Here is a 25,177-nt window from a genome sequence, read left to right on the forward strand (position 1 = left end):
TCAACATTATTCTCATCTTAAATCCAAAACACAGCACTGTACCAGCTACTGGGAAGAAAGATAACTCTATCCTAGCCAAAACCAGGACATAAACACCACACAGGAGCGCTGTTCAATAGCCACCACTAGCAATGACACCATCCTTCCCTAGCACATCCCTCCTTCCTCTCCAGGGCCCCTGAAGTCTGTAGAAGAATTATTAAAAGAAACCACTGTATTGAGGTACCAATCTATGCCCATCCTACCTCCAGCTAACATGCTACTGGCCAAAGCAGCAGGCACTGGGAACCACAGCTACCTGTCAAAGTGCTCAACCACCTCCTAGACGTGCAGTGACAGGACACTGGCATTTTCACAGCCTTCTGGACTGGTTGTGTGACCTCTACCATGCAGCTGAGTGTCACGTCCATGGAGGCATGTGAAACTCCCTTTTTATCTTCAACAGTTTTATCCAGTCCTTAAAACTTGTGAAATGGCAGCTCAGATCCAAGTCGGACGTCAGAGCAGATCTCTACCTTGTGCAGACCTCTTTCGCAGGCTCTTCAGCACTGCCTCTACCCCAATTTTGAGAGCAAAAGCTTTTAACCTCTTTGAGTGAAGATCAACCAACACCAAGAGACATTGATTTCCTCTGTGTATTTCTGGGAGCAGGAGCACAAAAATCACAGTGAAGGTAGCTCACAGCTCCTTTGCATATTACAGTCCAAAGGCTGCACTGTGCTTAATGAGAGTGGGTTGTTTCATACCTGAAACAGGCACCCTTCACAATATTGTTTCACATCCAATTTTCCAGCACACCATTCTCTGAAGACTTTAAACTCTTTCCTGAGCTCTTCCCTGCTCCTCAGGCACTCTGTTGACAGGACCTGACCTGCACATATTTACATAGTGAAGCTTCCTGGGCCCCCAGACAGCCTGCACATCTACCTGGCAAAATGCTACAACTTCCACCAACTTTAATCATTGGCAGAAGCAGGGACGAAACTTTCAGACCACCAAAAACAGATGCTTTGGCTGTTTTGCCTACAGCATTTAAGAGCTGGAGATCTTGCATTTGTTACCTTGCCATTCCAGGTTGCAGAAGGATTTGCTAAGAACTGATCTTGTCAGGACTACAGCAGCCTTGTTCTGACGTAGTGTACTATTTTAGGATCCTACTGCTTCATATCAACAAACCAAAAGCAACGCTAGTGGCCCCGGTCATTCTCTGTTTAAGCAAATACAGGATTAGGAAATATTTCCCCCAGTGTAACTGCGTTAATTGTGTACTTGATTCTGTTAACTGTTTGTAGGGGCAGGATTAACGTGTTGGCAAACAGAAATTCAAGGAGTGAACTCTAAACCTAACAACGAGCTTAAGACAGGGAGTTCTGGTTCAAGAGGGCCTAGATCAGCCTTTGTAATACAGCGTTCCATAAAAACGGCATCAGTTCATTGCCAAAACAGAAACTAGTTCCACACTGGAGATTTGAGCATGGAGAATGTGTAGGAGGCATCAGCGACTGACTCGCTCCACACTCCATCCCCCGCCAGCCACTGCAAAGCGAGGAAAACTCCATCTCCGGCCAGCAGCGCCAGGGATGCTGGAGAGGAGAGCAGCTCCAGCCACCCGCTGCCTGGTTTCAGCTGGGGTCAGAGTTCATTTTCCCCATTAAACCACGACACCTGGCCAGAGCTACATAAGCACCAGTGCCTGCCCGCTGCCTCCGGCCAGGTGCCCCAACCAGCCCCCCGCCATGCCCACCAGCCCCCCCGTGCCTGAGGCCCCGGCGGCCGGCTGGGCCCGGCATTGGCTGCGGGAGCCGGGGAAGCCGCCCCCGGGCCCGGCGTGACACCGCTGGCACCTCATCCCAGCCACGAGCCTTCCGGAGCCACAGAGGGAGAGACAGGGATTGGGGCAGAGACACACGCAGGCATTAACGTGCGGGAACAAACTCCTTGTCACAGAACCCTCCGCCCAGCCTCTCTCTTATTTTCGGGAGCCACCCCGCGGGCAAGCCAACGGCCGCTCCCTTCAGCGGCACCGGCCCACCTGCCGCGGGGACACCGCCAGCACTTGTACAAAATCGGTAAGGCCAGCCCCAACCGCCCCGCGCCAAGCCCTCTCTACAATTAAACACAGCTGGGAACGCACCGGGGCAGAGCGACCCAGCGGGCCTGGACGCGGGAGGCCTCACGTGAGGCCTCACGTAATGCCTCCGGGTCGGCCCCGCTCCCCGCCCCCGGGACGCCCGCAGGGCGCCGCTGCTTCCAGGCAGGCGGGGGCCGCGTCCGGTCCCCCCGGGGCCCGCAGCCCCGCCCTCACCTGCACCGCCCGTGGCGGAGGCGGGACTGACCCTTGGGCGGAGCCTATATATGCAAATGAGATGCCGCTCGTTCACGGCGAAGGACCAACCCCCACCGCCTCCCGGGCGTATATGCAAATGAACCGGGTGGCTAAGCCAATGGCGTGGCGAAGGGGCGACGGAAAGCAAATGAAGCCCGTTAGGGGAGGGGCGGGGGCGGAGCTGCCCGCGGCTCCCAGCCCCCAGCCCGCGCTGGGGGCCGGGGGCACTGGGAGGCACTGCGGGCCGGACCGGGGTCAGGAAGGTGTTAGGGGTGTCCCGGGTGAACGGGGAGGCCAGAGGAAGAGGAGAGTGCTCAGGAGACAGCCGGACGCACCGGCGCGTCGGTGGTTACCGGCGAGCTCGAGGCGCATCGGAGGGCCTGGCAGCACCGCGAGGTCGAGGCTCGCCAGGCGGTCGGGGATCACCGGGGAGCTTATGGCTCACCGGAGAGTCCGGCGCTCCGCGGGGTCGGGGTGCACTGGAGGGTCGGAGGTCACCGGGGAGCTCGAGGCGCACCGGAGGGTCGGGGCGCACGAAAGGGTCGGGGTGCACCGGGAGGCTGCAGCGGGGCCCGGAGCCCGCAGCGCACCGCCCCCCCCGGGCCCGGCGGGAGCCCCCCGCACAGCGCCGCCCGCACCGGAGCCCTCCGCAAACCCAGGCCCGGTGCCGCGGACCGCCGCTCGGCCTGGCCCGCTACCTGCCAAGACAACGCAACTCACCGTCGGGGCGGGGGCCGGAGCGGGGACCGGCACCTGCAGCAGCCGCTCCACCAAGCTGAGCCGCCGCCTCCCGGCGAGTGAAGTTTCGCTTTTCCGCGGAGCCGCCGAGTTTCGTTTCTGGGACGTCACCGCCGCCACCCGGGCCCGCCCCCCGGCCCGGCCCCTCTCACCGGGGCCCGCCCCGCCGCGGCGGCCGGAACCGGGCGGGGGTCCCGTGTCCGCCCCCGCCGAGGGCCTAGCCGGCAGCGGTGACCGGGAGCGGCCCGGACCACCGAGCATCCTCCCGGGCACCGGGGAGGCGCAGCAAAGGGCTGCTCCGGCGGGAGGCGGCGGGTGCTCGGCTCTCCCCGGGGTGCCCCACGGGCCCCCCAGGGCCGGCCCGCTGCGGGGGCTTGGGGGCGCCATCACCCCTCCGGGGGGCTGCTGCCAGCCCAGAGCTGGGCGCCCACCACCCGCTCCAGCTGCCCAGGGCCGGCGGGGCAGTCCCTGTGGGGATGGGCTGGGGCGCAGCTCCCCCTGGCCCTGCTGAGCCCCGGTTCAGGAGTCCCCAGAGCGCCGGCCCAGCCCCGCTGCGTTCGGCTTTGGGCTGGGGAGGCACCGACCCAACCCCCTGCCGCCTGCCGGGCAGCGTCCCGCAGGCCGCCTGTAATTGCTTCTTGGTCCCGGTTATTTCTTCTTCCCGTCGGGTCTCTGAGGTGCTGCGGTAGCACGGGCAGCAAACGGCCATAAACAGGCCGTCCGGCTGCGGGAGCGGGGCTGTGACCGGGGTGGGCGTGGGGCACCTGTCTCTCCCGTTGCCCCCCCAGGTGCAGGGATGCAGGACAGGGCCTGCCAGCAGCCGTGGGGATGGCAAGTGCATTAGTGGAAAACATCCTGCTGGATGCCACAGCCAGAGATGGGGACACAGCTGTCACCCTGTCCCCAGATCCAACCGGGACTGAGCAGAAGATGGGCTCCCTGCAGCCCCAATCTTCGCTAGTGCTTCCACACTCACCTGCACACACGGGTTCAAGCATGCATGCTATTTACACGCGACCAGCCCTTTTTGCCCCCATACCCTTTGCTTTTCCTACTCTCGCTTCTCCCAGCATCCCAGGGCAAGGGCTTACCTGAGCCCCCTCCTGCCGAGCTCCGGCTCTCAGCACCAGCTCGGGCAGCCAGGGCTGCTCTTCACGCGGCGTGGAAAGACGCGGGTCACATCTGCTCCACCTCGGCCCTGGTCACTCCTTGTGCGGCGACATGGCTGGAGGGGACAGGAAAAGAGGGCGCCGGTGCCCTTCCCGCTCTGCAAATGTTTATCCGCTGCCGGTGCAGCAAGAACTCGCCGCCCAGCGCTGCTCCGCTGCAGAAACAAACACTCCCACAGCTTCCAGCGGCAGCGGCTACTGGCCCCGGAGCTCTGTGGCCCCCGGGCACCTCTGAACTCCTGCAAAACCTGCGACAGCTTTAGCAGGAGGAGCTGTGCCCGAGCCTGCCTTCAGGCCCTGAGCCACAGGGCAGCCCCAGCTTAGTTTCGGTTTCTATTCCTTGGTTTGCTCAGCAGAGCCCAGAAATTAGGAGTTTAATTTTTCCTTCCCACACAAAACGAAAAAGCTTTCCCTCAAGGAAGGCAGAGATCACACTGATTCATTTCCAATTACTGCCTTATTATACCCTCCCCAACGGGGTGTCAGCCAATTCAGGAAAGATGCTTTCTCCCACCACCTGCCCCTCCCAGCCCCGCTGCCTGCCAGCGCTGCCTTTTGCACCCATGTCACAGCAAGGCGGGCACAAGCTGGTGTCACGGTGCCTGTCCCCTGGGGTACCTGGCAAGGAGTAGGCAAGGGGCTGCACCCCCAGGAGGAGACCCCAGCCCCACCCAATGAGTGTCTGGCAGAACACCCCACAAACCACGAGGATCAATAAAACCACTGATGTCTTTCACAACCCAGTACCCCGAGGCCGAGAGCTGCAGCATGCCCATGGGCTTGGAGGGCAGCGCCAGCATACAAAAACTTGCTTTGACAAGAGTATGCTCTGCATCACAGTTCGGTATGCAGAATAAGCAGAATAAGGAAAGTCTCAGAATTAAAATAGCTGATTTTTAAAAGACAGCAGTTTTGAGGATGGGGAAAGCCTGCAGGAGGGATGGCTTTTTCCCAGTGACCATGATGGGGAATGGCTTTGCCCCACTAATCCCTTCCACCTGTCTTTGGTCTAGAGAACCAGCAAGGAGCCAGAGCTCTGGCGGGGCTGAGGAGCTGGTGAGGGACCAGCCGGACCCCTGGTCCCAGTGTCTCCAGCAGCACTCCCTCTCCTCGTGCCGCCCATGCAGCCTGTGTGGGGTTGCACTGGTGCTGCTCTGCCCTCCCCTGCATGTGACATGGGGACAGTCCCCCGACAGGCATCCCACCCAGCTGCCAGGAGGCAGGGCAGGTGCAGGCAGCTCCAGTGGAGGATGCAGGTTGGATGTCACAGCTGCTGCTCTGTGTGACACAGGATGTACAGCCCTGGCACAATCAGTAGCAAGGAGATGGCAAGGCAACAGTGTCCCTGAGGAGGTTCCAGGGGGTTCCTTGACTCACTGGATGAGCCCCGTGGGCAGCAATGAGCTCTCGCTGGTGCTGGTGTAGGGGGCTGCCCCGCCATCCCCCGGCTCCGCTCCTCTGCATCTCTCTGAGCCAGGAAGGGAGAGAAACAGGACAGAGAGTTAAGCCAAGGCCCATGTCCTGGTTTTGGCTGGGATAGTTATTTTTCTTCCCAGTAGCTGGTACAGTGCTGTGTTTTGGATTTAAGATGAGAATAATGTTGATAACACACTGATGTTCTAGTTGTTGCTGTTTATGACAAGTCAAGGACTTTTCAGCTTCTCACGCTGCCCTGCCAGCGAGGAGGCTGGGGGGCACAAGAAGCTGGGAGGGGACACAGCCAGGACAGCTGACCCAAAGTGGCCAAAGGGATATTTCCCTACCGTATGATGTCACGCTGAACAAAAAAGCAAGGGAGGGTGGCCGGGGGTGGTGGCCTGCTGCTTGGGGACTGGCTGGGCACCGGTCAGTGGGTGGTGAGCAGTTGCATTGTGCACCACTTGTTTTGTATATTCTTTTATCATTATTATAATTTTCCTTTCCTTTCCTGTCCTATTAAACTGCCTTTATCTCAACCCATGAGTTTTACCTTTTTTCTGATTCTCTCCCCTATCCCACTGGGGGGGGGAGTGAGCAAACGGCTGTGGGGTGTTCAGCTGCCTGCCAGGTTAAACCACAACAGCTCACCATGAATCCCCAAGGCCAGGGTGACCCTGTTCTCAGGAGGAGCTCCTGCTCACCATCCCAGGAGCCAGGCCCCTGTAGCCCCCCACACTACAGCTCTGGGGCTTGACAAAGGTCAGATTTCCCAGGTTTGTCTTCCAGAGCCCCGCTCAGCAGCAGCCTAGGGGACCCCAGCCCAAGGAGAGCACCCAGAGCCTCACCTGCCTCCTCCCGGCTGAGGAAATGCTGGAATCCTTCTAAGTCTGCAGACAGCAGGACTTGGAGAACAGGGTCCTGAGGGCAGAGAAACCCGGGCTGGGGGAGCCTGCTGCTGGCTGCTTCCCACCTCTCCAGGGCTGTGACCAGCCAGCCAGCCCAGGGCAGAGGATGCAGTCCTTCCCCACCGCCCCACATTCCGCAGCTGGGCTCAGACGCGGCAGCCTCCACCTCTTTGAGATGAAGGCACTTGAGGTGATGACGCTGCTCCAAGAAGAGAGGCAGCAGCATCCTCACGGCAGGTGGGAAGGCAGCTGGGCTGAGCCCATCAGCACAGACCCTGCCCTGGGGAGTGGGGCTGACTCTGGGTGTGGGGAGAAGCGGCAGGACCCAGCATGGGGCCAGCCAAGGCTGCATCCCACGTACCTGCAGGCTGCAGAAGGCCAGCGAGAGGCCATGCTTGCGCAGCTCCTGCAGCAGCTCTGCCAGCCCCACCACCACGGTGTAATCGATGCTGCTGACATGGCAACAGTCCAGGATGACAGAGCGTGGTAGAGATGCTGCTGGAAGAAGAGCATACAATCACGCCCCTGGCAAGTCCAGAAATGACCAGCCCAGGGGACACAGCCCTTAGAGCCAGAGCCATGGCTGGAAGGGGTGAGACAGCCTCGGGAGAGCAGCAGCAGCCAGGGGCTGGTCCCCAACACAGGGAAGCTGTGCTGTCGCTGCTTGCACCCGCAGCCTGCAGGGCTGGACAGTGCCTGCCACCCCTGCCAGAAGCGATCCACGTGGGCACTGGGTTACAGCCAGGTCCCCAGGACAAGCTGGCGGGCCAGGGAGCGCCGTACCTGCCAGAGCATGGCTGCACACAGCATCCCTGAGGCACTCCATGGCTGGGAAGTGCAGGCTGCTCCCTGGCTGCACGAGGAGCACATCCCCCTTTGACACCTGCGTGAGATCCGGGTGCAGAGGGACAGGTCACGGGGAGCTCAGGGCTGTGACCTTCCCCAGGTGGGGACAACCACCCATGTGACAAAGCAAAGCACCATCCTCCTGGCTGGAGGGGGACACACACGACCTCCCATGCCTCAGGGAACCCCTGCTCCTGCACACCCCAGCATCTACAGGAACAGGGACAGCAACGCCTCCCTCTCCTGCTCCCAGCTCCTGCAATGCCCCTTTCCTTGTACTCTTTGAGAGGGGTCCCGGGGCTGCACCAACAGTGGGCTGGGGACAAGGAAGAGGGCAGGAGCAGGACAGAAGCATTCTGTACCCCAACACCCTGCTGCCCCTCAGGGAGCCCTCTCCCAGCTCCCTGTTCCCTTGGTGAGCCCAGCTGGCCCTGCTGCACCCAAGGGAAGGTGTGAAGCCCACCTTTACTGGGGGCCTGGCAATGGAGTAAAGCAGGAGAACCCCTGAGACCAACACCCCAGCCACAATGCCGTACTGGACCTCCCAGAAGCAGAGCAGGAACGTCACGCAGAGGGGCACGAGGTCCAGCCCTGCAAGAGAGACAACCCAGGCTCAGCTGTGCCTTGTTCTTGGGCCACAGGACCCTCCAGGACAGCGCCTGCTCTGCAGGCAGAGGCTGCACCAGGGGATCAACAGCCCCCTGCTCGAGCCCTCACTCTTAACCCGCCATAGCGTCCTGAAGATCCCAGCATCAAACATGGGGACCACAGCCGAGATGATGACGGCAGCCAGCGCTGCTTTGGGGATGTAGTAGAAGAGCGAGGTGAGGTACGCCAGCGAGAGCAGGACCAGGGCACCTGCAGAAGACAGCGAGCACCTGAGCCACGGGGCTCCCAACGCCCAGGGTGCCCGGGGTGGCATGGGGTCCTGCAGAGCAGCCCATGGCAGGGTCGGGGACTCTACCTGTGATGAGCCCTCCTGCAGGGGTGCAGACACCCGATTGCGCGTTCACCGCTGTCCTGAAATGCAAAGCAACATGCTGTCCCAGGCTGTGCTGGGGCTGGCCGGGACCAGCAGCTGCCCCCACCTGCTGCCCAGAGACCCCACCCAGGAAAACTACCCACTCTGTCGAACCCCACTGGGGAGAAATACATGCAAGCCTCCAGTTCCCAGCCTGCAGCAGGACCACAGAACACATGAGATGGGAGGGAAGGTTGCTGCGGGACACATGCATAGCCTGGCAGCCAAGGTGGGCAGCTACAGACCAGGACACGAGCTCAGGGACCCACCGGCGTCCACACAGCCTTCCACCCAAGATCTCACACAGGCCCCTCAGCACACAGCCTCAGTGAGCATCCTGCAGGCCCTGCTCCCCCTCCTGCTACCCACCGGCCAAAGCTGCCCGTGATGGGATACGCTGAGACGAAGGAGCCCAGGACGTTGGCGAAGCCTGCAGTGGGGAAGGAGAGGGGCTGCGGATGCAGCAGCTATGGCAGGCACTGCCCAGAGCCATGAGGTCTGTGCCCCTGTCATCACCTCCTCCATCCCCGAACTGGTACCCAGGGACAGATCAGAGCCCATTCAGCCCGGTGAACTGGGTGCAGGCTGCTCTGGAAATTGCTAAGCTGTGAGAAAGGCTCAGGGTAGGGGCAGCATGCAAGACAAGAAAGATAAAATTTCAGATAGAGGTAGGACTGCTAAGATGGGGATCTCTGGTAGCTCAGGAGCTGTGGGACACATGGCAGCTCTTGGGTCGCATCCTCACGCCCTGCCCTCCTGCTCCGAGCAGCCTCTTACCCATAGCCAGCAGCTCCTGGTTGGGGTCAATCCTGTAACCGTTCTGCGAGGCTGAAAGGAGATGAGTGGCATCACCCCGAGCTTCCCATAGGCACAACCCGCCACGTGCATGGAGCAGTGCCTGGGACAGCTGTGGGCCCCATCCCAGCACCCCCCAGGTGCAGGAACACCCCGAGACAATGCTCAGCTCCTGTGGCTGTGCACAACAAAGGCACCCCCAAGCCCACTCCCCAGTCATGCATGGGGAAGCTGCCTGGCCAGGGGAGGGGGTCAGCAGCACACTGCAGGACCCCTCCTGCCAGCCCATGCTATGAACTGGGCTTGGCACAGCACCCAGTCCTTCCTGCTGCCCCTGTGGGAACAGCACCCTTCCCAGCACCTCAAACACCCTGCAGAGACCCCTCGCGGGAGCCTGGCACAGCCGTACCAAAAGCCTTGGCAATCGCAACAGTCTCCAGCAGGCCCATGAGCGGGACCACAGCCAGCCCGACCCCCATGTCCTGGGAGGGAAGGACACAGTCAGCGCTGCCACCGAGGAACGAGGGTCACCCTGCAGCAAAGCCCCCTCCTGCTGCGTGGGGAGCTGGAAAACGCAGGGGTAGGGAGACAGCAGCCCGCAGGGAGCGCAGCCTCTGCCAGCCAGCCTGCACCCACCTCCACCATGCTCCAGAAGGGGACAGTGCCATTGGGTGCAGCCACGGAGAAGGGTGGCAGCCGGAAGGCAGGGAGGCCCTGGGGGATGCTGCTGGTGAGCGTGAGTGGCTGGAAGCCCATCATCTGGAAGGAGTAAGCAACCAGGCCAGCAAACAGGACTACAAGGGCATTGCGTGCTGCAGTGGAAACAGCAACTGTGAAAACCTGCCTGGAGCCCAGGGCAGCAGCAGGGACAGCAGGAGGTAGGTACCCAGGCTGCTGAGCTAAGCCTTGGGAAAGGACATGCACAGCAGCAGGACCATCCCTAGGACTCTGTCCTCCCCGATCCACCTCCAGGTCTCAGCTCCTGCCGACCTGGGCTTTACCAGTTTCAGGCTGACTCTTCCCTGCCCTGAAGAGAGGAGAGCTCAGGAAGGACGGCCGCAGGAGGAGAGAGGGCAGGGGACTGCCAACGCACCCGTGGTGGAGGTCCAGACGATCAGGTAGCTAACCCTGGCAGCCAGCGGCTCCACATGGGCAACTCGGGGCAGGTGGCTCTTCATCACCTGGAGCCCTGCCAGTGCAGCCAGGCAGGCCAGCCCCAGGACAGCGTCCCCAGCCCTGCAACAGGCCCATCAATGCCAACCCAGACATGCTGCAGAGCACAGGGAGAACTAACCCAGAGCTCTGCGGGAGCAAAAGCATGTGCCTGGGCATGTGCTGTGGCTTTGCAGAGAGGCGCATAGCTCGCAGGGATGCTGCTGGCACCTCTGTGTACCACCAGCAAAAAGCATCACCTCCCTGGGGGGTCAGCAGAAGGAGGAGGGGGTGTCCCCCAGTCAGCGGTACAACACTAATGGGTTTGTGGGCTCTTCATAAACAGGGAAGAAGGACCCCTGCAACAGGCAGGATCTGTGTGGCACAATCTGCCTCCTCCTCCTCCTACTGCTGCCACTCACAGCTAGGCAGGGACATCTTCTGTCAGCTGTGATGAAGCTGACACTGTGTGTCACTGTGCTGTGTGCGAAACCCAGGCTGCAGCATAGACCCCAAGCCACGGGTGCAGCTAATGGGAGAGGGCAGATAGCACGGGGACGCCCAAGCTCCCTCTTGGACTGTCAAAAACATAAGGAGGACTTCAACATGGACAGTCCCAAGGATGTGCCTTTGGGCTGGCAAAATCCTCAGGTATCTAAATGGAAGCAGAAAACAGGACAAGCGTGCCCCGTCCTTCCCCTTTAGCAGCTTGGGAGCCCACGTGCTCCCGCATCTTCAAATTTCCCGCTCAAAAGGAAATGACTTGAGAACAAGCACTTGTGTCACAGTGCTGGGTAGAGACAAGAAATCGGTCCAAGGTGCAACCAAGGAGATGGGGAGCAAAGCAGCAGAGCCTGAAACCCCGCAGCTGCAGGGGTAGGGAGCAGGGCAGGCGCAGGGATGGTGCTGACCTGGTCTCCCCGATCCTCCGCAGTATCTCATACACCTGCAGGAAAAACTGCCGAGGGATCCCCTGCAGCCCCAGGATGTTCTGTGCAGGAAGACAAAGACTGGTGAAAGCCCAGCACGACCTCAGCTGCCAGGTGCCATGGAGGGGCTGCCAGGAGCACCGGAGCTCAGCCCTGCTCAGGGCCCTGGCACATGCATGGTGCCAGCGCTGCTGGTGGGAATGCTCCTCAGCAACCACCCCGTGCTCCTGCACGTGCTCCAGGACAGCCCTTTCCCTGCACATCTCCGTGCAGGCAGGGCTCAGAGATGCTCTGATTTCTTTTTTCCATTCCCAGGCCCTGAGGTGCCCGCACCCCATCTCGCACACATGACAGCATAGCTCTGGAGAGAGGGCTCAGCGTGGGACCCTCACCCCAGCCCATGCAGCCCCTCGCCGTCCCCCTGCACTGTTCTGGGTGCAGCAGTGAGCGCCCAGCACCTTCGCAGTGGCCCCTGCTGTAACCACAGCCATTACCCAACACTGGCCCACTGGTTCCTCACAGAGCTGACACCATCTCGCGAGTGTCTGATTTTGGTTAACCACAAAGGAACTGCTGCAGCTCCAGAGGAGCCAGAGGGCCTTCCGAGAGGCCAGCGATGGACTGGCAGAGCTGCAAACCTACCAGACCTTCCATCGCCACAAACCCGCTGTGCCCTGCCCACAGAATCACCCAGCACCTCCTGCAAGTGACCAAATCAAATGCCCTGGTTTTACTGGTGTCCTGAGTGCCACCAGTTGGTCACAGGCTGAGGGTGTGTTCGGCTTGGTCTGCTCAGAGCAGAGGACTCAGGGACCCACCAGAACCACTGGCAGGGGGGACTCATGGCCCCTTTAGGGCTCCTTCCTCTTGCACCGATCGTGTCGCCCAGCCCTGTTCTAAACATCCCAGCTCTGCAGCACGGCCGGCTCCAGGAGAGAGCAGGGGAGGCAGCCAGAGGAGACCAGCAGATCCTACCTTGATCTGGTTGAAACTAATGGTGACAGAAGCAGCTGACGTAAACCCTTTAATGACCGGGCAGGAGACGAAGTCCAGAAGGAAACCTGCACGGGACAGGTGGCAGTAAGCATGCTGCTGGCCCCAACGGGGAGCACAGGGTGTTTGCACACACACAGAGCTGTCACAAGCGCTAGCTGGGCAACCCCAGTGTCTCGACAGGGGAGGGGGCGAACAACACCAGGATGAACAGCAATATTCTAAAAATATCACCCTGCACAGCAAGAGCATCTCACCAAGGCGCAGGAACCCCATGGCTAGCTGGATGCAGCCGGAGAGGAAGGCGAGCAGGATGGCATAGGCAGGCTCGTGGAACGCGTATGAGGAGACAAGCAGCGACATGATGGCAGTGGGACCCAGCGTCACGTCCTTGGCGGTGCCCAGGAAGCAGTAGACAAAGCAGCCCATGAAGGAAGAATAGAGGCCGTACTGCACGGGGACAAAAGGAGCACAAGGCTCGGTGCCGGGAGCTGCCAGACGCCCTCGGGTCCCTCCAGAGCCCGCAGCCAGCCCCTGGCGAACACACGGCGTCTCTGGCTTCCCACCCCAGGAAAAGGGCGACCGCACAGCACCAGCCCGCGGCCGACGGCCGCCCCCCCGCCGGCAGGCATGTCCCCGGGCCCCCACGGCCGCGGGGCGCTGCCACCCACCTGCGGAGGCAGCCCGGCCACCTCGGCGTAGGCCAGCGCCTGCGGCACGGCGGCGAGCCCGACGCTCAGGCCGGCCATCGCGTCGAGCTGCAGCCAGGCCGGGGAATAGCGCGGCAGCCAGCGCAGCACCGGCAGCCACGCCCGCACCCCCGGCCACCGACGGCTCCCCCCGCGCTGCCCGCCACCGGGCACCGGCATGGCCGGGGCCGCGGCACCCGCGCTCCCCGACGGTGCGCGGAGCTCCCGGGGGCGGAGGGGGCCCGGGGGCCGCGGAGAAGCGGGTGCGGGGCCGGGAAGCACCGCGGCCAGCCCGTTCCCAGCCGCGGGGCCGGTGGCTCCGCCCGGGCCGGATCTGAGCCGCCGGGGCCGCCTCACGTGACCGGGGCAGAGGCGGAGCCGCCGAGTCCCGCCGCCGCCCGGCCGGAGCCAACGCCGCCGCTGCCGGTGCCCTGCCGGTGCCATGCGGCCCTGGGCGCTGGCGCTGCTGGTGGCCGCGCTCCGGATCGGCGGGGCCCCGGCCCCGGCCCGCAACGTGCTGCTTTTCTTGGGTGAGTGCGGCCGCCGGCCCGGTGGAGACCCCCGGGGACTCGGGACCCTGCCCGGGGCTCGGGGCGGCCCGGGGGCGGCCCCGGCGGTCCCAGTGCATCCCTTCTGCTGGGACGGTCACTGCAGCACCTGCCCTCAGCCCAGGCATGCGCCCCGTGTCACTGGCGTCCCCAGAGCTTTGCGCCCTGGCATGGTTAGGGACACCCCGAGGGTGAGGCCGAGGGCTCACCCTGCATCCCCCCGCCCCGCTGCAGCAGATGACGGTGGCTTTGAGAGCGGTGCCTACAACAATTCGGCCATCCGGACACCCAACCTGGACGCACTGGCCCGACGCAGCGTGGTCTTCCAGAACGCCTTCACTTCCGTCAGCAGCTGCTCGCCCAGCCGCGCCAGCATCCTGACCGGCCTACCCCAGGTAGGGGCACCCCCATGCATCGGGGTGGGGGCTGCCAGTCCACGGGGGTGACTGGGGACGACCATTCTTACGGCACAGTCACAGGACTTGGCTATCCTCCCATGCCCCTCACCCACCCTCTTCCCAGCCCCCTGGGACCCCCTTCCCATGCACGCACCTGCGTGGCTGGACTTGTTTTGGGGCCAGGCTGGCAGGCAGTGTCCAGCTGGGATGTCTCCCTCCACCTGCAGCACCAGAACGGGATGTACGGGCTGCACCAGGACATGCACCACTTCAACTCCTTCAACAGCGTGCGGAGCCTGCCCCAGCTGCTCAGCCAAGCACGTGTCCGGACAGGTAGGGAGCCCAGGGCGGGTGACACGGGCAGGGAACCCCCCCTCTGTGCACCGAACCCCATCAGGTGAGAGAGCTTTTCGGCCAACGTGCCTGTGAGCTGGAGAGCAGCAACTGCACTCGTGCTCTGTGCTGACACCTGGGTTTCACTTTGCTTCCTCCCACCGCTGCACCTCTGCCTTCCTCCTTACACCTCACTTTCACTTCTGTTCCTCATCCTGCCCCTTCCTGGTTCCCAGGTCCACACAAGGCTCATGCCTGACCCAGACTTCCACCCAGGCCGCTCAGCTGCTCTAGCGCTTACCCACAACCTGAGGCAGCGTGGTCCCCGGGTGGGTCCCATCTTCTGGCCAGATGTGGAAGTGCCTCTGCAACCAGCAGAAATGACTGGAGAGGCCAGCAGCATCTTCCACTCTCACCAGTGTTTGCTGAGCGCAGCCCGTGCTGGAGCAGATGAGCTGCATCAGCTCCCAGGGTGGAGAGCAGCAGCCAGTGTCCTGCCCCTGCGCCCCACTGCTCGCGGCACACCGCGTGTCTGCATTCTTGCAGGGATAATTGGGAAGAAGCACGTTGGGCCCGAGACTGTCTACCCCTTTGACTTCGCCTACACAGAGGAGAACAGTTCAGTCTTGCAGGTTGGGAGAAACATCACTCGAATCAAAGCGCTCGTCCGGCAGTTCCTGCAGAGCCAGGATGGGAGGTGAGATGGACCCTACATCCCTGGGGAAGGCTGTGAGGGGGCACAGGAGAGGAGATGGAAATGGGCTTCACTGAAGATGTGTTTCCATGTCCCAGTGAGTCACAAGTAGGAAGGGACACCTTGTGTCTGGGTCACCCCATATCCAGAAGCCCAGATTAGGTGGGAGTCCTCCTGCCCACCCCAACTCACCCCGGCCCAGCCCAGGAAAGGTCTGGGGGAGTGTGGGCAGCCCTTTGCTACACCACCTCCACCCTTCCATCTCTAGGCCCTTCTTCCTCTACGTTGCCTTCCATGACCCCCATCGCTGTGGGCACTCCCAGCCCCAATACGGAGCCTTCTGTGAGAAATTCGGCAATGGAGAGACTGGCATGGGCTGGATCCCCGACTGGAAGCCACAGCTTTACCGCCCAGAGCAAGTGCAGGTGGGAGCCTGTGGGGCCACACGGGGCTATATGGGACTATATGGGGCTGCGCAGGGCCATATGGGGGCTGCATGTGACAGCAGCCTCCGACGGAGCCAGGGCAGCTGCGGGCTGGCCCCCGCCTTGGTCACTGCCATCAGCACTGTGAGCAAGAGCTGGCGAAGGCCACCACGGTGTACCCATGACCTCCTTCCCCGTGGCAGCCACATGCCACTTTTCCTTTCTCCGTTCAGGTCCCTCACTTTGTTCCAGACACGCCGGCGGCCCGGGCGGACCTGGCAGCCCAGTACACAACCATCGGGCGCATGGACCAAGGTAGGACCTGCGGGGACCAGGCTTGTGCTGGTGAGCGCTGCGGTCCCTCATGTCCTGCGCCTCAGCTCTGCCCCTCCATCCACAGGGATCGGGTTGGTCCTGGAGGAGCTGCGCCGTGCTGGCTTCCACAACAGCACACTGGTGATCTACACCTCCGACAATGGCATCCCCTTCCCCAGCGGCAGGACCAACCTCTACCGGTCGGGCACCGCCGAGCCCCTGCTGATCTCCTCCCCTGAGCACACCAAGCGCTGGGGGCAGGTCAGCCAGGCCTTTGCCACCCTCCTGGGTAAGAGCCTGTGGCCCCGGCAGGGAACAGAGACATGCAGAGCTGTACCGGGGGGTGTGAGCTGGCACCCACCCTCCCCACACCGAAACGCAGGGTCCTGTCCCAGGGGACAGCCTGCAGCCCTCGGCACTGGCACGGCCAGCCTGGGAAAGGAGAGGAGGGACGACAGAACAGTAGGGTCCCCTGCAGCAATGTCATCCCAGGGCTCAGCTCTGCAGCTTGTCCCAGGACCACCCGCAGCCCATGTGGCAGCAGACCCCAGAGACCTTTCTGCCCCTCTCCAGGGTTGAGCTCCCTCCCATGGGCCCCAGCCCTTCATCTCATCCTTCTCCTCCCCTCCAGATCTGACGCCAACCATTCTGGACTGGTTCTCCATCCCCTACCCTTCTTACAGCATCTTTGGCACGAAGCGGGTGCAGCTTACTGGAAAGTCTCTGCTGCCAGCGCTGGAGTCGGAGCAGCCCTGGGCCACCACCTTCAGCAGCCAGAGCCACCACGAGGTGACCATGTACTACCCCATGCGAGCCATCCAGCACCAACAGTTCCACCTCATTCACAACCTCAACTACAAGATGCCCTTTCCCATCGATCAGGACTTCTACGTCTCGCCCACCTTCCAAGACCTGCTCAACCGCAGCAGGGCCGGGCAGCCAACCCACTGGAACAAGACCCTGCACCAGTACTACTACAGAGACCGTTGGGAGCTCTTCGACTGCAGCCAGGACCCCTCCGAGAGCCAGAACCTGGCCCCCGACCCCCGCTATGCCGCCATCTTCCAGCTGCTTCGTGCGCAGCTCTTGAAGTGGCAGTGGGACACAAGCGACCCCTGGGTGTGCGCCCCCGATGCCGTCCTGGAAAAGAAACTGAGCCCCCAGTGCCGGCCGCTGCACAACGAGCTGTGAACATCACCTCTGCCCGGTAGCCCCCCTGCCATGGGCCAGCTGCACGCTGCCCTGGGGCACGAGGGGGTGGGGGCAAGATCCTGGCTGGGCTGGTCCCAAATCCCTGGGTGACACCCCGAGGCTCTGCTCTCTGTACCACAAACACCGCTTGGCCCTGGAGCACTCAGGGATCCTCATGCCTTTATTTTTGGCCAGAGGAGCCATAGGGCCAGGCTGCTCCTCAATAAAGCCTCAGGAGGAAAGGTCTGTTTTTACCTGGGGCTGAGCACATCCCTGCCAGCTCCCGGTGCTGCTGCAGCTCCTGGTGCCACAGCTCAACCACAGACATGTGGTGGGGGCCAGGGCTGGGGCCCCCGGCAGGCAGCAGTCCCCAGGCTTGGAGCCAGCAGGATGGATGGGCCAAGGGGCTCTGCAACCTGGCCAGAGCTGCGGGAACAGCTGGGGGTCCCTCACCGCTCTGGGAAATGGGGTGAAGCCTGAGAGGATCCCGCTGGAGGCCCTCAGGCAGGGATAGAGCCGGGGTGGGGGTGGGGGGGGGGGGGTGGTCCCAGCCGGGGGGAGAGGGCTAGGCCAGGGCTCAGCAGCACTCTCAGGACAGGCAGTGGCAGAAAGGGGCACGGACATGGCCTAGGGCTGCTCCCAGCAAACAGCAACTTCATTCACAGCGCTGCTCCCTTGCGCCCTGCATGGATCCCCCTCCCCAAAAGCACAGCCAGGAGACTCCCTGCGGTCCCTCCACAGGCTACCAGTCCAGCATGTTAATAGGTTTGCTGTCTCACAAGGCACTGAGGTCTTTTTTACCCTGTTCTGAAGAAGACGAGGGTTTCCCTGTCCCCAGGAGTTGTGCAAGCCCCCTCGATGCGAGTCCAGTGCACACATCTCCAGCTAACTCACGTTAGCCAGAAGGGAAGCCACAGCCCAGGAGCCGCATCCCGTGGGAAGAGCGGCAGCAGCTCCAGGTTTGCGAAAGACGGGATGGATTCGGCCCCAGCGCCAAAGGGAGCAGCACTGCCTCTCCCCGCCGAGTGGCACAGGTCCAGCATCAGCTCAGAACCAAGTGATCACAAACTGCTCCCACATCGGCAGCGACACAGGCACTTTCAGCACCTGAAGGGGAGAAGGAAGGGTCAGCACAGCGAGAACCAAGCCAGGATGGAGCCCAGGGGGTGTCAGAGCTGAGAGGGGTGTCCTGCCCCACTGGAGTGCAGTGCAGAGCCACAGCCCAGCATGGCCCTGGTCCCGCAGAGCCCCCCGGGAAGGGTGACCAGGGTAGACAGTCCCAGGAGCTGAGCTGTGTCACTGCTCCTCACAGAGCTCCAGCCCCATCACCACGCATCCTTCCCATCCTCCATCTCCCCATCCTTGCCCTCTTGCATGGCCTAATCCTGCCCCAGCCCCCAAGCTGTGACCCAGCCCATGCTGGGCAGCCCTGGATGCTCTTTGGTGTCTATAAAGCAGGTACTGGAGCCACACCCTGCCAACCCCTCAGCTGAGCCATGGGTCCCTTCCCAGCCACCAGCCAGCAGGTCCCCCCTGCCGCCACCCCCTCCCACGGGGGAACAAGCACTCACCTGAGTGTCGCTGCGGTAGGAGAAGTCGCTCACGAGGACACCATTGGCCAGGACTTGCCGGGGAGGGCTGGTGACGCCCAGCACGGTCACAGCCTCCAGCAGGACCCCATCGAGGTGGGCACTCGCCTGCAGGAGCTGGCTGAGCACAGTGCCCTGCGGTGACAGCGGAACCGTCACCCTGCGCTCCCGGGGCCCCACCACCCGACATGCACCCAGGGCTTCTTGACATGCGCTGCCCGTCTGCAGAGCACCAAGGCCAGGGATATGGGTGCTCTGCCATCACTGGAGAGTGGCAAAGCCATTTATCAGAGGGATGGGGCTGGAAAGCATCCACTGCTGCACACTTCTTGCACTGCGGGTGCACGAAGAGAGCAGCCAGGTCCCTGGCACAGCCTCTCCCGCTCCTAAGGGGGCTCCTCAGGGGTTACAGTCCACAGGGGACCCCACCAGCACACAGTGCTTCAGCCATTCAGTCAGGCACTTCTGGCACAACACAGCTTGGCTGCAGCAGGGCATGGTGCTGCCCATGACCGCACATGCCCCAGGGGCACCAGGACCTGTGCATGGCAGCAAGCACCCATGCCTGGATGCCCCCCGCCAGCCCCCATCACTCACGTGTGTGGCCAGGAAGAGGATCTCAGTGTAGTCCCCCCTCTCAAAGGTCTGCCAGCTCTCCCCATCGTCCCAGAACAGGTCTCCCCTGGCAAAGCCATCCAGGGTCAGTGCCACGACCAAGGCCATCCCTTTCTTGCGGGACTCAGTGGTGCTGAATGCAGGTTCCTGGGGCGCAGGATCAGGCTTAGCTCCGAGCACTGCCAAAGCCGCTTTCCCCCAGCCCAGCTGGACACTCACACCTTGTCTGGCAGCACCCAGTCCACCCGTGACCATGCTCTGCCATCATGCTGGCAAGGGCTGACCAGGCAGGTCACCGTGGTGTCACCGCAGCACGGAGGGGACTCACCTGCAAGGGCAGGATGTGTCCTGCACGGACATGGACATTAATGGTGTCCAGGGGAGCTGGCAGGAGGATCCACTGCCCCTTGCTGTGGATGGTGGAGTCCTAAATAACATCAAAAAGAGGAAAGAACAGGTGCAGGGTGCTGCATGCCCAAGGGGGTGCCAGCCCAGTGCTGTGGCCTTCGAACAGCCACAAGCAAAGGCAGGTGAGGCACAAGCCCTGAACACAGCCCTGGGGGCACGGGAACACATGTGGGACCCCGCAGCAAAGCCCTCGTGCAGCCACTTGAGACCCCGTGGTGCAGCAGGGAGCACACACCCCTGCGAGGCTGTACCACGTCCCCGCTGGGAAGTAGCCGCTGACTTTGGTCTTTCCTGGCTCCAGCACGGGTGTGATGAGCAGGCCCCCCCCCCACATGAGCTGGCGGTCCACGGCCCAGGTGTTGGGGTCCTTGGGGAACCTGGGGAAGGAAGGGAAGGGCAGCGCAGTGGCAGGACACCCTGTGTCCACCTCCCGCTGCGCCCAGCAGGCACCGGCACCCATCGGCCCTGGCCGGGCTGGCACTCACTCGAGGAAGAGGGGCCGCGCCACCGTCTCCCCAGCAGAGTGAGCCCGGTGGAAGCGGGTGTAGAGGAAGGGCAGGAGGGAGTAGCGGAGACGGAGAGCGTTCCTCATGGCAGCCTGGGCAGCCGGGCTGAAGGTGTACGGCTCCTGTGGCTGCAGGGGAGAGGCTGAAGTGGGATGCTCAGACCATGCAGGGAGGAACGGTGGGCACCTCTCAGGGATGCGGGATGGACTCCCCCCCAGCATGAGCCCAGCACCGGTGGCACGCAGCCCTGCAGCTGCACCAGCCACCCTCCCACGCAGGCAGGGCAGCCCCTCGCATGACCTCAGAGCACCCACCCCTGCCCCGTCCACCCAGCCGCCCCCTGCCCCCTGCCCAGCAGCGTGAGGGCTCCCGGTGCTCACCCGGGTACCATGGTCATTGTGATTCCTCATGAAGGGGTAGAAGGCGCCCAGCTGGGTCCAGCGCACGCACAGCTCCTCGGATGTGTTGCCCACAAAGCCGCAGATGTCAGCACCCACCAGTGGCACCCCAAAGAGGTTGAAGAGCAGCACCTCTGTGAAGGCGGTGCAGAGGGCATGGGGGCTCTGGATGCCGGGGAGGGGGAGCCCACGGAGAAGCCCCGAGCCCTGGGGGAAGTGGGCAAGACCCAGCCCCAGTGCCCCACAGCCTACCTGGTATGGAGTAGTAGAGCTGCTCCCAGTTGCTGCTGACGTCCCCTGTCCAGTGCCCTGCGTAGTGCCCATGCCCAGCAAATGTCGAGCGTGAGATGACAAAGGGGCGCTTGCCCCTGACCCTCAGCAGCGCACTGTGGGCAGGATGGGGTCTGCTCAGCACCACTCGGCTGGGGAAGGAGCTCAGCAGCTCCTGGCAGCAGCGCGGAGCTGGCACGTGCCATGGGAGATGCCCCGCACCAACTTGCCCATGGAGGTGACATGGGGAGGGTGCTCAGGACACGAGCCCCCCGCCCAGGACCCAGCACGGCCGCACTGCACCAGCTCCAGCACCAGGCTGGCAGCAGCAAGGCAGCACACTGTGTTACAAACCAAACCCTCGCCCACCCACCAAATGCCCTTCCCCATGCCCAAAGTGCCCATGCCACCCAGCTCTGGCACTCCTCCGGAACAGCAGGAGCTGCGGCACGAGCCCCAGGCTTACTCGTGGGAGGCGATGGCCTCAGTCAGCCCGTAGAGGCTGTGCAGGTTGTAGTGGGAGGACAGGTACTGCTGGCTGGATGCGCAGATGGTGCCGGCTTGCAGGCGTCCCCCGAACACGCCTGCACGGGAGAGGCAGTGGTGGGGGAGAGCTTGGAGCCTGCTGGGCTGGGATCGGAGCATCCCCCGGGCTCCTCCTGGGGCTCCCCACACCCCTGGGCAGGGCTGGTACCCGCTCCCCGTACCTGGCACGTAGGGTGGCTGCTCCAGGCTGTTGTTGGGGCAGCCATCCTGGGAGCCTTCCACGAAGTTTGACGGCTCGTTCATGTCCTGGGGAGGGAAGGGAAGGGAAGGGGAGGGGAGGGGAGGGGAGGGGACGCCCTCACTGCTGCACCCGGGCCCAGTAGAGGTGCAGGGCAGGAACTGGGGAGCCGCAGCCGGCAGCTCCGCCAGGACCACTCACAATCCACATGCCATCGAAGGGCACTTGGTTGTGGAAGTCCTTCACCATATCGTGCCACCACTCGTGAGTCTCTGGGTTGGTAAAATCTGGGAAGGCCGTCGGGCCCGGCCAGACCTGTGGGAGGGAGGCAGTGATGGGCAAAGCCCTGCTGTATCCCACAGCCCCCACACGTCACCCCACTTTCTACCACAGCCATGCCCTGAGCATTTCCCTCCAGGTCTGTGGGTCCTGCTCCCACAGCCCTGCTCACGCCCCCTCCCACGGGAACCAGGGCTGCTCCCCACATGCACCTTCCCAATCAGGGGCTGCCCCGTGGCATTTTGGATGAACACCCCTCGCTTCAGTCCCTCGTCGTAGGGCTTGTAGGTGCCAGGAGGCCCCGAGCTGCTGATCCCAGGATCCTGGTGGGACACAAAGCAGGGGCTTCACCAGCGAGGGCAGGGAATGGCCTCCCCCGCCTTCCTCGGAGGAAGCTCCATCACCCCCCTTGGGGGCAGCCAGAAACCCTGGTGCCAGCCCACCTGTGCGGGAGCCCCGGCACCGCCAGGGGTGTCACTCACCACGATCATGATGTACCTCAGCCCACGACGGTGGAAGTCCCGCACCATCTCCGGGTAGTCCTTAAAGCTTTTCTTGTTGAAGGTGAAATCCCTCTTGGCATCCATGTAATCCATGTCATTCCACTGCACGTCCTGTGGGTGGTGGCACCGGTGCTTGGGGAGGAGCAGGGACCCCGCACCCTGCTGCAGGACCCCCGCCCCAGGGGGGGTCCCCATCCGCCCCCCATCACCACTTTTGGGCAGAGGCTCCAGGGAGCAGCCGAGACCCACCAGGGGAAAGCGGGCTGCCGTCATGTTGTCCACGACCTGCCGGGTGATGTCGGTGGAGGAGTAGCCCCAGCGGCAGAGGTGGAAGCCCAAGCCCCAATATGGGGGCATGAAGGGAAACCCTGGAAGGAGGAGGGTGGGTGCTGGCCAGGGGGGCACAAGGACAGCCCAGCATCACACTCCCCCACAGCCACGCTCCCACCACACCGTCCTCGCTGCACCACTTGCAGCATGGCAGCACAGCCATCCTGGGGGCAGCCGTGCCTCAGCCCTACCAACAACATCCAAGTACTGCCGCACCACGCTCTTGGGGTCGGGGCCCAGGAAGACATAGAAGTCCAGGATCCCGCCTGTCGTGCGCCAGGTCAGGGCCGGGCTGGGCTGCAGCAGCACATCTGGGAAGCAAAAGCGCTGGAAGAACAAGCTGAGGATGGGAAGGGGGGCCAAGCCTGCACCCAGCACCTTTGTGGGACTCACCCATTGCATTGCTGTTCAGCAGAAAGACACCGTGGGCCAAACCACCGTCCTCCATCCCCAGGTAGAAAGGGTGGGAGCCATAGAGGTTGACCTGGGCCTGCAGCAGAGCACAACATGGTGCCAGCGAGACTCTGCCAGAGACCCAGTGCAGCACCCACCCCCCGCCTCCAGCCAGGAGCACCGTCACGGCTTGGGGTGCAAACCTAGGGCTCGCAGCCCCGAACACCCCCACACCACACAGCTCTGCCCTGAGCAACAGCCCTGGACTGCCCGGGGGCAAGCGGCTCCCAAGCAGCACAGAGCCCCAGGGGGTACAAAGCCTGACCTGGGGAAGGTCACCTATAGACCACAGGTTTGCCTGGGGCTGAGGCCAGGTCCCAGCACTCAGCTGGCACAGCCACCCCTCCCCAGCCCCGGACAAGATCTAAGAGGCCACAGGGCCACCCCCACAAGCATAGATGAGCCATCTCCCTCTCCCTCAGCCCTGCTCCTTACCGTGGGCGCCATGTCCCGATTCCAGAGGGTGACCCTGGTCCACGCCGTGTCAAGGACCAGCGGCGTCAGGTGCTCCCCCAGCCCAGAAATGAAATGGGAGGGCAAGGAGGTGGAGATCTGCAGAAACTGGTCTGCGAAGAAGAGTGGTGCGACGGTGGTGTTGACCCTGATGGAGAGAAGGGGAGGCTCTGGCAAACAGCAGCCGGGGAGGAGGGAGGCACCAAGCTGGAGGACCACCAGCTCTGGGGAGGGACATGGATAACAAAATGTGAAACAAAACCAAGTTTCAGCCGAGTGCTGGGATTCCCACATCCCTTCTCAGCCACTGAACTGCAGAGGGGGTCAAAGCAAAGCCCCCACAGCCACTGCCTGCCAACCTGCTGCCGTCACCAGCATCCCCAGCGCCATCCCTGCTCCCAGCCCCGGCGCCGCTGGGGCTGGTGCCAGGTCCCGCTTCCAGACCAAATCCCTTCGGGAAGGGAAGGGGAGCCTTCCCTCAGCTCAAGACACGATGGGCACTCACAGGACCTGCCCGCCATGCTGCCGGTAGACGACAAGGCCGAAGGGATCCTGGTTGACCTGCACCCCGTAGAGCGTGGTGGCAGCGCGGCCGCCCACCCGCGGCGCGGCCAGGGGCACCTCATAGCGTGGCCTGGCCGGGTCCCGCAGCTGCAGGGGCAGAGAGGGGGGTCAGCTGGGTGCAGGCTGGTGGGGGGGGAGGGGGTGGGCGGGTCAGGGAGCTGGGGGCCCAGGTCCGGGGGGTACCAGGTCCAGAGGGAATGGGGTGGGGGGAACCAGGGCTGGGGGTCTGGAGGACTGGGGGGCCAGGGCTGGGGGGCTGGCGGCCCCGCTCTGAGAGAGCAGGGGAACCAGGGCTGGGGGAACGGGGCCGGGGGTCCAGGGGCCTGGGGGGCCAGTTCTGGGGAGCTGACGGTCCCAGTCTGAAAGACCAGGGCACCGGGTCTGGGGGTCTGGGGCCAGGGAGCTGGGGAACCGCGGGGACCGGGTCTGGGGGGACCGGGACCGGGGTCCAGGTCCGGGGCGCACCGTGATGCGCAGACGGGTGGGGGTCTCCAGCCCCACGTCCAGCCGCAGGCTGCCCACGTCCCCCGGCAGGAAGCTGGCGACGACGCGGCGGAGCCGGGCCGTGTAGCCGCCCGCCGTCACCGTCAGGTTCTCCGCCCGGTAGCTGCGGTACCCGCGGGGGAAGAAGCACCAGGGCGGGCCGGGGCCGGCGGGCGCATAGCAGCAGCCCCGCGCCTCGCAGCCCTCCCGCGCCAGCAGCCGCTCGGGGCCGCAGTCGAAGCGGCCGTCCGGGGGCACATCGCAGGCGGCGGCTGCGGGGCCTCCCGCCGCAGCGGGGACCGGCAGCGCCAGCAGCGCCGGCAGCGCCAGCAGCGCAGCCGCCCGCGGCCCCGCCATGGCCCCGACTCCCAGCAGGCGCCGCGGGCCCGGCCCACGTCACGGCGCCGGCTGCGGGGCAGCCCCAGCCCCGAGCGAGCGCCCGCCCCTTCCCGGGGCCGCCCCCGCCCCGCCGCGGCCCCCGGCACGGCCACCCCCGCCCCGGGCCGGGCCCGCTGTCACCTGCGGACACGGGCTGCGGACCGGTGCGTGCGCGTGTACCGGTGTGCACACGTGTACCGGAGCGTGTGCGTGTACCTGTACATATATATGTAGTGTGTGTGTTATGTATGTATGTATAGTGCATGTCTGTGTTATATAGCATGTATATAGAGAGTGTGTCTCATATGTATGTGTAGAGCATGTATGTTTTATATATA

At 63.3% G+C, this 25,177-nt stretch overlaps 4 protein-coding genes across 13 annotated transcripts in view; 1 reads left to right on the forward strand and 3 right to left on the reverse strand.

Annotated features, from left to right (window-relative positions):
- RNF213 (ring finger protein 213) overlaps nucleotides 1-4,486 on the reverse strand; it is a 55,047-nt gene extending 50,561 nt beyond the window's left edge. For 4 of the 5 annotated variants that reach the window (XR_008729856.1, XR_008729864.1, XM_055696473.1 and 1 more), the window contains exon 1: nucleotides 1,759-1,864. Coding sequence is in view for 2 of the 5 variants with exons in the window: in XM_055696473.1 (XP_055552448.1) it covers nucleotides 1,759-1,849 (91 nt within the window). In the remaining 3 variants the exon portion in view is untranslated. Of the gene's footprint in view, nucleotides 1-1,758; nucleotides 1,865-4,155 lie in introns of those variants that run through there. The other variant, XM_055696481.1, reaches the window with a different exon arrangement.
- Nucleotides 4,487-5,107: 621 nt separating this feature from the next.
- On the reverse strand, nucleotides 5,108-13,426 carry SLC26A11 (solute carrier family 26 member 11). Of its 4 annotated transcripts, none has more exons than XM_055696524.1 (16): nucleotides 12,965-13,426; nucleotides 12,551-12,743; nucleotides 12,276-12,361; nucleotides 11,283-11,362; nucleotides 10,313-10,455; nucleotides 9,856-10,031; nucleotides 9,629-9,701; nucleotides 9,202-9,252; nucleotides 8,794-8,854; nucleotides 8,368-8,423; nucleotides 8,121-8,261; nucleotides 7,867-7,994; nucleotides 7,341-7,440; nucleotides 6,919-7,052; nucleotides 6,498-6,570; nucleotides 5,108-5,701 (listed from the first exon to the last, which is right to left on the reverse strand). In XM_055696524.1, exons 1-16 carry the CDS (start codon nucleotides 13,424-13,426, stop codon nucleotides 5,607-5,609), a joined length of 2,052 nt encoding a protein of 683 aa, XP_055552499.1. In that variant the 3' UTR covers nucleotides 5,108-5,606. The 4 variants fall into 4 exon arrangements, with proteins under 4 accessions (XP_055552499.1, XP_055552491.1, XP_055552506.1 ...); XM_055696516.1 differs by having other exon boundaries at nucleotides 6,919-7,055; XM_055696531.1 differs by lacking the exons at nucleotides 9,629-9,701; nucleotides 10,313-10,455 and having other exon boundaries at nucleotides 6,919-7,055.
- On the forward strand, nucleotides 13,384-17,128 carry SGSH (N-sulfoglucosamine sulfohydrolase). Of its 2 annotated transcripts, none has more exons than XM_055696546.1 (8): nucleotides 13,384-13,512; nucleotides 13,765-13,925; nucleotides 14,156-14,261; nucleotides 14,808-14,958; nucleotides 15,224-15,380; nucleotides 15,614-15,695; nucleotides 15,781-15,984; nucleotides 16,327-17,128. In XM_055696546.1, the coding sequence occupies exons 1-8, from the start codon at nucleotides 13,425-13,427 to the stop codon at nucleotides 16,884-16,886; spliced, it is 1,509 nt and encodes a 502-aa protein (XP_055552521.1). In that variant the 5' UTR covers nucleotides 13,384-13,424; the 3' UTR covers nucleotides 16,887-17,128. The 2 variants fall into 2 exon arrangements, with proteins under 2 accessions (XP_055552521.1, XP_055552529.1); XM_055696554.1 differs by having other exon boundaries at nucleotides 13,390-13,512; nucleotides 13,768-13,925.
- Nucleotides 17,129-17,611: 483 nt separating this feature from the next.
- GAA (alpha glucosidase) lies at nucleotides 17,612-24,834 on the reverse strand. Of its 2 annotated transcripts, XM_055696495.1 has the most exons (19): nucleotides 24,444-24,834; nucleotides 23,920-24,065; nucleotides 23,397-23,562; nucleotides 22,902-22,998; nucleotides 22,700-22,819; nucleotides 22,428-22,546; nucleotides 22,158-22,289; nucleotides 21,888-21,998; nucleotides 21,598-21,711; nucleotides 21,380-21,464; nucleotides 21,139-21,256; nucleotides 20,655-20,788; nucleotides 20,385-20,536; nucleotides 19,984-20,132; nucleotides 19,734-19,875; nucleotides 19,419-19,517; nucleotides 19,073-19,237; nucleotides 18,458-18,610; nucleotides 17,612-17,993 (listed from the first exon to the last, which is right to left on the reverse strand). In XM_055696495.1, the coding sequence occupies exons 1-19, from the start codon at nucleotides 24,816-24,818 to the stop codon at nucleotides 17,934-17,936; spliced, it is 2,637 nt and encodes an 878-aa protein (XP_055552470.1). In that variant the 5' UTR covers nucleotides 24,819-24,834; the 3' UTR covers nucleotides 17,612-17,933. The 2 variants fall into 2 exon arrangements, with proteins under 2 accessions (XP_055552470.1, XP_055552478.1); XM_055696503.1 differs by lacking the exons at nucleotides 19,734-19,875; nucleotides 19,984-20,132.
- Nucleotides 24,835-25,177: the final 343 nt, after the last annotated feature.

The sequence above is a fragment of the Falco cherrug genome, chromosome 1 (genome assembly GCF_023634085.1).
Source record: "Falco cherrug isolate bFalChe1 chromosome 1, bFalChe1.pri, whole genome shotgun sequence".
Taxonomy (NCBI): domain Eukaryota; kingdom Metazoa; phylum Chordata; class Aves; order Falconiformes; family Falconidae; genus Falco; species Falco cherrug.